This window comes from Ornithorhynchus anatinus, chromosome 3 (assembly GCF_004115215.2).
Source record: "Ornithorhynchus anatinus isolate Pmale09 chromosome 3, mOrnAna1.pri.v4, whole genome shotgun sequence".
In the NCBI taxonomy this organism is placed as follows: Eukaryota; Metazoa; Chordata; class Mammalia; order Monotremata; family Ornithorhynchidae; genus Ornithorhynchus; species Ornithorhynchus anatinus.
The window spans coordinates 50037058-50048970 of record NC_041730.1 but is presented as its reverse complement, the minus strand read 5'-3'; the positions used below and the strand labels follow the sequence as shown (position 1 = coordinate 50048970).

General features: G+C 54.4%; 1 protein-coding gene across 1 annotated transcript; it reads right to left on the bottom strand.

The window, feature by feature from the left end:
* Window positions 1-9995: 9995 nt before the first annotated feature.
* On the bottom strand, window positions 9996-11608 carry CCL21 (C-C motif chemokine ligand 21). Its single transcript, XM_029060881.2, has 4 exons — window positions 11444-11608; window positions 10890-11010; window positions 10495-10635; window positions 9996-10280 (listed from the first exon to the last, which is right to left on the bottom strand). The coding sequence occupies exons 1-4, from the start codon at window positions 11508-11510 to the stop codon at window positions 10238-10240; spliced, it is 372 nt and encodes a 123-aa protein (XP_028916714.1). The 5' UTR covers window positions 11511-11608; the 3' UTR covers window positions 9996-10237.
* Window positions 11609-11913: the final 305 nt, after the last annotated feature.

The following is an 11913-nucleotide window of genomic DNA, read 5'->3' as shown; positions in this document are numbered from 1 at the left end:
ATTTATTTATTTATTTGTTTGTTTATCTATTTATATTAATCTCTGTCTCCCCCTCTAGACTGTAAGCTTGTAGTGGATAGGGAACGTGTCTGCATATTGAGATATTGTAGTCTCCCAAGCGCTTAGTATGGTGCTTTGCACAGAGTAAGAGCTCAATAAATATGGTTGAATGACTGAAGGAATGAATCAATGTTCCTAGAGGGTCTTGGGCTCTGCCAACCATGTAGATTTAAGCCGCTGCCGATCCCGCCTCGGATCTCTCCACCAGACGGCTCCGTGCCTCCTGCGGGCACCTGCCACCCCCGGTGGCAGCTCTTGGAGCTCTAGGTATCTTTCCTCATCCTGACCACTTCACTTTCACTCATTCATTCAATCGTATTCATTAAGCACTTGCCGTGAGCGGAACCCTGTACTAAGCTCTTGGAAGAGTAAAATACAACAATAAACAGAAACATTCCCTGCTCCCAAGGATGCCTCCCCCTCTCACCTCCACGTCACCGGGAACCTCCATCCTGACCCGCTTCACACCTCCCCAGTGGGACAGAAAAAGGCGGCCACAGCCTGGCGCCACTGCCACAAAACCTTGGGAAGGCCGTGATGGCCGCTGCTCGAGTGGTCACTGTGGCCACGGTTGTGGCTGTGGATTCTGAGCTGTGAGGAGCATGAAATTCTGCTCCTTCTGCCTCAGTACCCTACTGATCTTGGCTTCTGATACTATGTTCCTGGTTTGGGGAGGTCTCTATTTCTAGAGGAAACAGCTCCCCAAAATAGGGGTAGAAACTTACTGGCACCGGTGGGAAAGTGAGGAGGAAGCAGCAGAGATGGAGGTGGAGCTGACATTCCCAGACGGATCTGTGCCCTTGCCATAACAACCAGACACGCGGTGACAAAGATAACGATATTTCCGTGGAGAGGCCCCTGTTTATTGGTCTTGTAACACCCGAGTGCACACTAAGCCTGTCCAGAGGACGGTGTGGGTGGAGAAGGAAGTGATCAATGACAGTCTGCCCTCTGGGTGGCACTTACAAGCCCAGGAGGCATAAAATGGGAGCCCAAGAGTGGGTCGGGGATCTTGGCACAGGGGTTCTGACTACCGGGTCTTGCCTCCGTGCTCTTAGACTTCATGATCTTTGGGTCCTTCAGCAGAGAGGGGCTCTCTGCTGGGGCACAGTGGTCTGTGGGGGACCCGGGCAATAAACTCAGCTCTACGGACATCACAGCTATCACTTGCCGTGGGGTAACCACTGGCGGCGTCTGCGGCTGGGGACTGGGGAGTGGAGTTGCTTCGGAGCCCAGTGAACCTTGTCTTATTACCCGACGTAAGTTTGCTGAAGGCTGAGTGTGGTTGACTCTATCTTTTCCTTTAGAGAAGCAGCGTAGCTTAGTAGACAGAGCACGGGCCTGGGAGTCAGAAGGTTATGGGTTCTCATCCCGACTCTGCCACTTATCTGCTCTGTGATCTTGGGTAAGTCGCTTTACTTCTCTGTTGTCTCAGTTACCTCGTCTGTAAAATGGGGATTGAGACTGAAAGCCCCACGTGGGACAGGGACTGCCTCCAGCCTGATTTCCTTGTATTTACCCCAGTGCTTAGTACAGTGCCCGACACGTAGTAAGCGCTTAACAAATACCATAATTATTATGATGATGATTTAGAATCGATCTCCTTGTATCCTGAATTCCGGGTCCCTGCATCCATGTCTCGACCACCCTATTAGTGTGAGGGACAGAAAACCCCTTGGGAAGCAGCTCTCTTGTCAGCCACAGGCCAGGCCTGGAGACTCAGTGACCCTAGGGCCCGGTCCTGGTAGTCGAAAAGATCTGGGTTCTAATCCTGGTTCCGTCACTTGTCCGATGAGTGACCTCGGGCAAGTCACTTCACTTCTCCGGGCCTGAGTTCCCTCATCTGTAAAATGGAGATTAAGACTGTGAGCCCCATGTGGGGCGGGGACTGTGTCCAACCCGATTTACTTGTATCTACCCCAGTGCTTAGCACAGCGCCTGGCACACTGTAAGTGCTTAACACATACCACAATTATCATTAATATTATTGTCCAATGCGGGCTTAGCTTCAACTACCACTTCTAGGCAAATGACTCCCAAAGCTGTCTCACTAGAGGGGTTGCTAGACCCCTCTCCTTCTCTGCGCTCTCTATGTGAAGGTGAACCCCAAGTCCAAGTTCAGCCCCCTTTAAATATCAGGCACCTTTTGGGGTGTTCTAGCTGAGAATATCCCCCAAAGCGGGGAGAAAGATTGAGGAGGTCAGGAGTACCACCCCAGTACAACCTAAACAAACTGTAGGCTGATTTAACACAGACTCTCCAGGAGCTCTGCTCTGCTTCCCTTTGCACCTCCCCACCCTCCATCGCTTCCCATTCCTTCCCATCAGCTGGATCCCAATGCCCTCCCAGCGCAATCCATCTCACTCCTCCCATTCCCAGCCAATCTTTCCCAGAGGGCGGTCCGACGGCAGCTGGAGGCAGGCTAGGCTTGGTCCAGGAGCCTTGGCTGGATCCAGTGCGTCTGGGGGGAATGGAGCCAGGCCCCGGGGGAGCTTAGTAGAGTTGGGGGGTGGGGTGGGGAGGCGTGAGAAAGAAGCCTGAAGCTAAAGGCCATTTACGGTGGGGAAGGGGCTCCTGGGACAGGATCCTTCCCTAGAATGAGATTCCCACTCTGCAGCCCCTTCCTCGTCTGACAGCCTCTGTGGCAGGAGGGCAGAATGCTGGGTTTCCCCGACTACTCCCTCCCCACCCCCCTCCAGGGTCGGACAGAGGCAGTCCAGTAAGGGCAACTCGGACCCCCGACTGCATGTCCGAACCTTACGGTCAGCATGGCCAAGGGCTGCTGGGACAAAATGCTTGGAGTTGCTAGGCTAGGGAACTTGGTCAGAGACGGAACTGGCACGGGGTCCCTAGGGAGCTCGGTGGGGAGGGGGCTGAGGGTCTAGGACGGGGATCTAGGGGACTCGATTTTTGGAGGGGGCTGGGATGGGGGTTCTAGGGAGTGTGGTGTGGGGAGGGGGCTGGCGGACTGGAACAGGGGCTCTAGGGAAATTGTCTGGGGAAGGAACTGACATGGCGTCTCTAGGGAGCTCAGGGTAGGGAGGGGACTGGGACAAGGTCTCTAGGAAGCTCAGTTGGGAGAGGGGGCCGGGACTGGGGCTGTAGAATGCTAGGTTTTTGGAGGGGGTTGGTTTTTCGGGATCTCAGGCGCTGGGAAATGAGTTCTAGAGAAGCAGCACGGCATAGTGGCAACAAACCTGGGCTTGGGAGTCAGAGGTCGTGGGTGTTGCCGAATTGTACATTCCAAGTGCTTAGTACAGTGCTCTGCACATAGTTAGCGCTCAATAAATACTATTGAATGAATGAATGAATAATACCGGCTCTGCCACTTGTCAGTTGTGTGACTTTGGGAAAGGCACTTAACTTCTCTGGGCCTCAGTTACCTCATCTGTTAAATGGCGATGAAGACTGTGAGCCCCAAGTGGGACAACCTCATTACCTCCATCTACTCCAGCACTTAGAACAGTGCTTGGCACATAGTAAGTGCTTAACAAATATCATCATTACTGTAGTGGATAGAGCATGGGCTTGGGAGTCAGAAGATCATGGGTTCTAATCCCAGCTCCGCCACTTGTCCGCTGTGTGACTTTGGGCGAGTCACTTCACTTCTCTGTGCTTCAGTTACCTCATCTGTAAAATGGGGATTGGGGCCGAGAGTCCCAAGTGGGACGGCGACTGTGTCCAACCCGATTTGCTCGGATGATGATGATGGTGGGGATCACCATCAATAGTCTTCCTGGTGATGATAGGATGGTCTCTTCTTGTTGGAGACTTTTCTCTGCTCTGCGTGTTGCCAGAGATACCTACCCTGATCCCCAAATTCTACCTTTTATGTTACTGCCAGTGATTGCCTGCCCACCCTGCCCTTCCGCTCCTCCCCATACATGATGATGATGATGATGATGGCATTTGTTGAGCGCTTACTGTGCGCCAAGCACTGTTCTAAATGCTGGGGTAGATACAAGGTAATCAGATTGTCCCACGTCAGGCTCACGGTCTTAATCCCCATTTTGCAGATGAGGCAACTGAGGCCCAGAGAAGTTAAGTGACTTATCCAAGGTCACCGAGCAGACAAGTCCACCCCAGTGCTTAGTACAGTGCCTGGCACACGGTGAGTACTTAACAAATACCACAATTATTATTATTATTATTGGAGAGCTCAGCGCAGGGAGGGGTTCACATAGCATCTCCGAGATGCTAGGTGCAGAAGGGGGGGTTGGGGTGTATTTAATCAGATTATCTTCCAAGTTTTCCCCCAAACCGGAACAAACTCCCACCCCCGGGCTGCTGAGTCTGGGGGGCCGATGGGGTAGTTACCAACGCCCATGGGGGCTGTGGGCCTGGGACTGGGCCGAGGGGACGGGTCAATAGCAAGCATCCTGGCAGCATGGGGCCATCCTGGGCAGGGTGCTCTCCCAAGCGTTTAGTACAGTGCTCTGCACAAAGTAAGCGTTCAATAAATGCCAGGGTGACTGATTGATTGAACAGTGACCGGTCCAGGTCGTGGAGGAGTTTGGGCACCAACAGAAACGTTCCACATGGGGGCGTTTTGGCTCCATCAGTTAGCCCAACAGGGGATGACAGGGCAGTCAATTATATTTATTTAGGACAATATAATAAACAGACACATTCCCTGCCCACAACGAGCTTACGGCCTAGAGGGGGAGACAAACTTTAATATAAATAAGTAACAGATAAGTAAGTATGGGCTGTGGGGCTTTGGAGGGGGGATTCATTCATTCATTCATTCGTTCAATCGTATTTACTGAGCAATTACCGTGTGCGGAACACTGTGCTCGGCCCTAGGGCGAGTACGATGGGTTCTAATCCCGGCTCCACCTCTTGTCTGATCTGCGAACTGGGACAAGTCGCTTCACTTCTCTGCGCCTCAGTGACCACATCGGTAAATTGGGGATTGAGTCTGTGAGCCCCACGTGGGACGGGGACTGCGTCCAAACTGGTTTGCTTGTATCCGCTCCAGCACGTAGAACAGTGCCTGGCACATAGTAAGCACTCAACAAATATCATTATTATTATTATTATTGTTATTAACGCTAATCAGACACATTCCCTGCCCACAACCAGCTTAGGGAGCAATGCGGAAGGGAGTGGGAGAAGAAGAAAAGAGGGCTCAGTCAGGCTTCCTGGGAACCACTGGCTTGTCAGCCCCACCGGACACCTGCTGAAAGGGGACTGGACATGGTTTGCTGGACGGCTTAAGAGCCGCAGGGACGCTAAAGTCCCTGGAGGCAGCAGCTGGTGGGATCTGGGCCGCGGGCTCAGGGAGCCTGCTGGGTAGGGTGGGCCTAGTTCCGCGTGGGCACTGGGCTCATGGCATCCTCCAGGTTCGGTCTGCCTGGGATCAGGCCCCAGGACGCCTTCCGCCGGGGACTCCAGATCACTTCTGAGTTGGTCCCTGGTCCCCGCAGCGGGGCGAGGATGTGATTTGGTCCGGGGGGCTCTGGGAGAGCCTGGAGTCTCTTCGGCATAATTAAACTTTGTTATCTGTTAAGAGCTTACTGTGTATCGAGCACCGTTCTAAACTCTGGGGGTAAATAGAGAAGCAGCGTGGCTCAGTGGAAAGACCCCAGGCTTGGGAGTCAGAGGTCACGGGTTCTAATCCCAGCTCCGCCGCTTGTCAGCTGTGTGACTTTGGGCAAGTCACTTCACTTCTCTGGGCCTCAGTTACCTCATCTGGAAAATGGGGATTAAAACTGTGAGCCCCACGTGGGGCAACCTGACTACCTTGTATCGCCCAAGTGCTTAGAACAGTGCTTTGCGCATAGTAAGCGCTTAACAAACACCACCATTATTATTATAGAGGTTAATCGGATAGTACACGGTCCGTGTTCCACTTGGGGCTCACGGTCTAAGTAGATGGAACTGGTGTGGAATCCCCATTTTGCAGTTGAGGAAACCGAGGCGCCGGGAATAATAATAGTAATGGTATTTGTTAAACGCTTACTATGTGCCAAGCACTGTAGTGAAATGACTTGCCCGAGGTCACACAACAGGCAAGTGGTGGAGTTGGGAGTTGGGTAACCCAAGGTTAACTCACTAGGCCACACTGCTTCCCTTAGGGCTAGAGGTTCGCTGGTCTTTGTCCTAGGGGGAGGCCGGGAGGACTAGAAGTGGGGTTAAGGTCGGGGTTTCATATCAGGCATCTGGCTGATATAATAATAATTTTATTTGTTAAGCACTTACAATGTGCCAAGCACTGTACTAAATAAAAATAAAAATAAATTGTGGTATTTGTTAAGCACTTACTATGTGCAAAGCGCTGTTCTAAGCGCTGGGGGATAAAAGGTGATCAGTTTGTCCCATGTGGGGCTCACAGTTTTAATCCCCATTTGACAGACGAGGTAACTGAGGCACAGAGAAGTTGTGACTTGCCCAAGGTCACACAGCTGACTAGCGGCGGAGCCGGGATTAGAACCCGTGATCTCTGACTCCTAAGCCTGCGCTCTTTCCACTGAGCCACTCTGCTTCTCTACTTGTCTACTAAGCACTGGGATAGATACCGGAGATCAATTTAAAAGAAATTTAATTTAAAATTTCTTTAATCAAACATGGAAAAACACAGCCCAAATTTCATTTCTAAATGTGTTGCTCCGGTTTTTCATGTCAATTTCACTTTCAGAATAGACTGGGGTCGAGGCGGAGAGGGGGCCTGAACTCTGAGGGGCTAGCACTGGCCCACTGGCTGCACCTGATCTTCACTGGCCAGTGAAGCAGCGACCACCGGTCTGGAGTTTGACGTGATATGCCATTTTCTGGGGCAGCCTTCCTCCCACTGTCCACTGCTCTTGGGACAGGCAACTGGATGACTTTGCCTGCTGTGAAACAGTACTCTCCGCCTTTCATCAAAGAGCCCTGCCCCCAAATGAGAGCCCCTCCTCCCAGCAGAAAGCCCCACCCCCTTACAGAGAGCTTCTTCCCAAAGGCCCCATTCACAGAGAGCCCAGGCACCAAGTGGAGACCGGCCCTTCCTCTCGGGCTGGGTTGGACACCGCTGGAGAGCGAGTCTTGGGTCAAGCTGGTTGGCCCTGGCCCGGTCCTGGGTGCCCAGAAGGAACGGCGAGGGCCAGCCGGTGCCCGTGCAGAGGGTTGGGCCACCCCTGAGGAAACGCCACCTGCTCCCTCTGACTGAACGACCAGCAGAAATGTGTGAAAATTCAGGCTGGTCCGGGCCAACGAATCTAAAATAGTGTGATTTTTACACCCTCAAACCCACTAGCGGATTTCAAGGACCCATTGTTCGATGCCAGTTGGGCTTTATCCGACCTATCGACCTACGGTTATTACCCTATTTATTTTGTTAATGAAATGTACATCGCCTTGATTCTATTTAGTTGCCATTGTTTTTACGAGATGTTCTTCCCCTTGACTCTATTTATTGCCACATTGTTCTTGTCTGTCCGTCTCCCCCGATTAGACCGTAAGCCCGTCAAGCGGCAGGGACTGTCTCTATCTGTTGCCGACTTGTTCATTCCAAGTGCTTAGTACAGTGCTCTGCACATAGTAAGCGCTCAATAAATACTATTGAATGAAAATTTGCGTGCGTGTTTGTGGGGGCGGGGGGGGGAGCGGGGCGCAGGACCTGGGGTCGGTGGGAGGAGAAGCAGGGCTCCTCTCAAGGAGAGAATTCTCTCTGTGCCAGCTCCACTCTGCTGGCTGGGTTCTCTGGACTCTGGAGTTACAGCTGCCAGGGATGATAAGCTGGCACGGCTGCACGAGCCAGCGTCAGGCTGTGACCCTAGGGGTTCCACCCGGGGGCACCCCTGGGGTGTTTCAGGAACCTGGGTCGGGTCAGTCCGAGCTCCGCCCAAACCCGGGGACACGGCCATGGCCCACCTCCTCACCGTCCCTCGGGCTCGCCTATCCCGCCGTCGACCCCTGGGCCACGTCCTCCCGCGGTCCCGGAACGCCCTCCCTCCTCACCTCCGACAATCTAATTCTCTTCCCCTCTTCAAATCCCTACTTAAAGCTCACCTCCTCCAAGAGGCCTTCCCAGACTGAGCTCCCCCCTTTTCCCTCTGCTCCCTCTACCACCCCTTCACCTCTCCGCAGCTAAGCTCTCTTCTCCCCCCTTTCCCTCTGCTCCTCCCCCTCTCCCGTCCCATCCCCTCAGCACTCAGCACTGTACTCGTCCGCTCAACTGTATATATCTTCATCACCCTATTTATTTGGTTTAATGAGATGTACATCACCCTGATTCTATTTAGTTGCCATTGTTTTAATGAGATGTTCTTCCCCTTGACTCTATTTATTGCCATTGTTCTTGTCTGCCTGTCTCCCCAATTAGACCGTGAGCCCGTCAAAGGGCAGGGACTGTCTCTATCTGTTGCCGATTTGTACATTCCACGCACTTAGTACAGTGCTCTGCACATAGTAAGAGCTCAATAAATACTATTGAATGAATGAATGAACCTCAACAACCTGGAGGTGTAGTTTAGGTAGCTTCAAAAACCTGGGGTTCAGGTTGGTGTAACCTCAGAAAAGTGTGGTGCGGACTCAAAAACCTGGTGCTCGGGCCAAAACCCATTCCCTTTTTCTCCTTAGGCCAAGAGCCACTGTGGAAAGGAGCGTGACCTAGCGAAAGAGGAGTCAGAGGACACGGGTTCTGATTCTGACTTTACCACTTGCCTGCTGAGTGACCCTGGGCAAGTCACTTCACTTCTCTATGTCTCAGCTTTCTCAGCTGGAAAATCAGGATTCGATACCTGTTCTCCCTCTTACGTAGACTGTGAACCACACGTGGGATAGGGGCTGGGTCCGATCTGATTAACTTGTATCCACCCCAGCGATTAGGACAGTGCTTGACACCCAGTAAGCGCTTAATAAATACTTTATAATTATTATTGTGGGACTCAGGCCAAGAAATTTCTAATCTTGCAGACCTTCAAGATAATAATAATTGTGGTATTTGTGGGGAGATACAAGGTCATTAGGTTCAACACTGTGCCTGTCCCGTTTGAGACTCGCAGACTGAATTCCTCATGTTACAGGTGAGAAAACAGAGGCCCAGGGAATCCAAGTGATTGACCTAAATTCAGGCAAGTGGCATGGGGCAGAGCTGGGATGAGAACGCACGTCTCCTATCTCTCGGTCCTGTGTTTCTTCTCATTAGGTTATGCTGCTTCTCAAGGGGTCATCCTGTCCCTCCCGTGCTATTGGGCAGAACTGGGGCTATCTCTCTCCTTCACCTCTGACTTTCACCCTTCCAGGTCAGGCGGTGAGAGACACCTGGCTTTGGGGTGACTCTGATCTTTCCGACTCCTACCCTTCAGCCCCCGGGACCCCCATCCTACATCCTGGACATCAGCTTAGCTCAGACTATGGGAAGACTTGCGGGCGGCCATCTGCGATTGCTGATTTTAAGATATGGAACTTTTAACTTCCGAGACCCTTCGAAAACAAAGGCCGGTTCTATTGTATGGGGATTTTGAAAAAAACATTTTTTGAAAGAATCTCAGAAAAAAAACAACATTTTTTTTTAGAGTCCCACCTGATTCCTGGCTTATCTCTACCTCAGCCAGGTGATCTCTTGGTCTGCCTTCCTTTAATCTTCCAAAATCCTGTCCCGTCTACCTCCTTCCCTGCCACCCCCAGCCCAGTGCCAGCCTACGGGGTCCCTGCTCCTCATCACTACCCCCTCACCACCACCCCGGCTGCATTATGGCCGGGCCCAAGCCCCATGTCCCAAACCCGTCAACCTGTTGTTAACCAGGCTCTGCTAGCAGCTGGCCGGGCTCCTGTAGAGGACCCCCCAAAGTGTCGGTGAGTGTCGCAGCTCCTCACCCCCACGCTGACCCTGTCTCATTTGACGACCCTGCCTAGCTCAAGGGGAGCATTCCTTGTCCTCTCTCCCTGGGGCGGCCCGGTCCCCCTCCCAAGGCAGTGCTGTCAGAACTGGACAGGAGCAAGAAGAGGCCTGGGGTTCACACGGTTTATTGAGTCGGATCCAAAGGGTATTTACAAGGGGAGGGGGGGAAGAAGGGGGTCCCTGCCGCTCTGCTCCTTCCAGTTCCAGGGAAGCTGGGATCTGCCCCATGGTGTGGGGAGGCAGGGCCGGGGCCGGCCTGCCGAGTCTCAGCCTTGCCCCTTCCTGTCCCAGACCCGCTCCGGTTCTGGCAGCCGCTGAGTTTGGGACCTTCAGCGTGGGTCTGGGAGGGGGTCACTGGGCCCTCTTTCTCTTGGGCTTGGGAGTGTCCTTTGTCCTGGGAGGCAGAGGGTGGAGGTGAGGAGGCATCCGGTGGCTGTGCTAGGCCCCCGCCCCCCACAAGGCCTCCCTTCCAAGCTACCCCTGCCAAACCCAGGCCCCCTCCCCCGGCCACCCCCAGCCACCCCCATCTCCCCCCGCCCAAGCGTCATCAGCTCCGCTCCGCTGCCCATCATCTACCTCAACCTTCCGGCCCTGCCCCCGCTCCTCACCGTCTGCAGGTCTGGCCTTGGCTTCGGTTCTTCCCGCACGACCCCTTCGGAAACCTGTCCAGCTTGCGCAGGAGTTCCCGGACCCAAGGCATGCTGGGGTCGGCACATATATCCTTCCTTTTCGGGTTTTTGGGGCTGAAGCTGCAAGGGGGGGATGACGAGCAGGGTTAAGGCCCCCCGGATCTGCCGCACCCCCTGCCTCTCGAGTCACTGCCCGCTGCCTCCCAAGACCCAGGTCCTGGACCAAGACCAGAGGGGTCCTCAGAACCCGCTTGACCTCAGTGCCATAGGTGAGGCTTCCCCCAGCCCCCTAAGCCTTCCCCAGTGTTATCACAGCTTCCCCCCATCCTGCCGAGAGACCGCCCTGGACCCCCTCCCCCGAACCCCCGACTCACATGACGGCCGGGATGGTGCAACCCCCGTTTGTGTCCTGCTGGCGATAGGAACGGACGATGTTCAGGCGGACGATCTGCTGGGTGTAGGCCAGGCAGCAGTCTGGGGCTCCGTTGTCTCCCCCTGGGTGTGCACGGGTTGGACAGGGACCGTGGGACTTGGGAATCCCTGGGCTCCCTGAGGTAGGGCTCCAGCTCCCAACCCCAGCTTCGTGTTTCGGTATCCCCCGGAACCCGGGGCGAGGGGCCGGGGGGAGCCCCCTCCCCTCCCTAGACGGGGTCATCTTTGGCCAGAAGGCCCCAGCCCCCTCAACCACTCTCCTCAGCGGCTCATTCCTCTCCCCTCCATCCACCAAGTGTGGGGAAGTGGCTGGTGAGGCTTTTGCAGAATAATAAACTTTCGGCCTACTCAAGAGTGCCCAGGGCTGCTCACCGCTCCCAGGCTGAGCTCCTGAATGCCTCCCCTCCCCATCCGGGTTTCACCCGATCATCCCTCTCCGGTGTGGCCACTGCCCCTGCCCTCTTCTCGGGGCCCCTCAGAAAGCCCCCCGCCGTACCTTGGGCTCCGGGGCAGCAGACAGTGAGGGCCAAGAGGAGCAGAGCCAGGGCCAGAGGCCGAGCCATGGTGGGAGGCTGCGAGCCGGGAGCCAAGCGCCCAGAGGCTGGGGACTGGAAGCTGTGGGCATGTTCTCTGGGCTGCTGTCTCCACTATTTATTCTCCCTCCACTCCACTTCTTTCCATTTGTAGGCACGGGGCCCAACTTATTCCCCCCTCCCCCTTTCCTCCAGCTACTTCCAGGGCTGGGATCTCCCTGCTTCCTGGCAGGGACTGCCCCCTTCCCCCTCCCCTCCCTCCCTCTCTCCGGGCCACTGACCGGGAGAGGCACTTATTTATGATGTCCCGGCCCCGGAGGTATGAGAAAACCCACCCCACCTGCTGCGGGGAGAGTGTGCAGAGGTAGAGAGCTTGATTTGATCTGGTTGGGCCCCGGGCTGGCCCCCTCCCCTCTCCTGCTTGCTCTGGGCT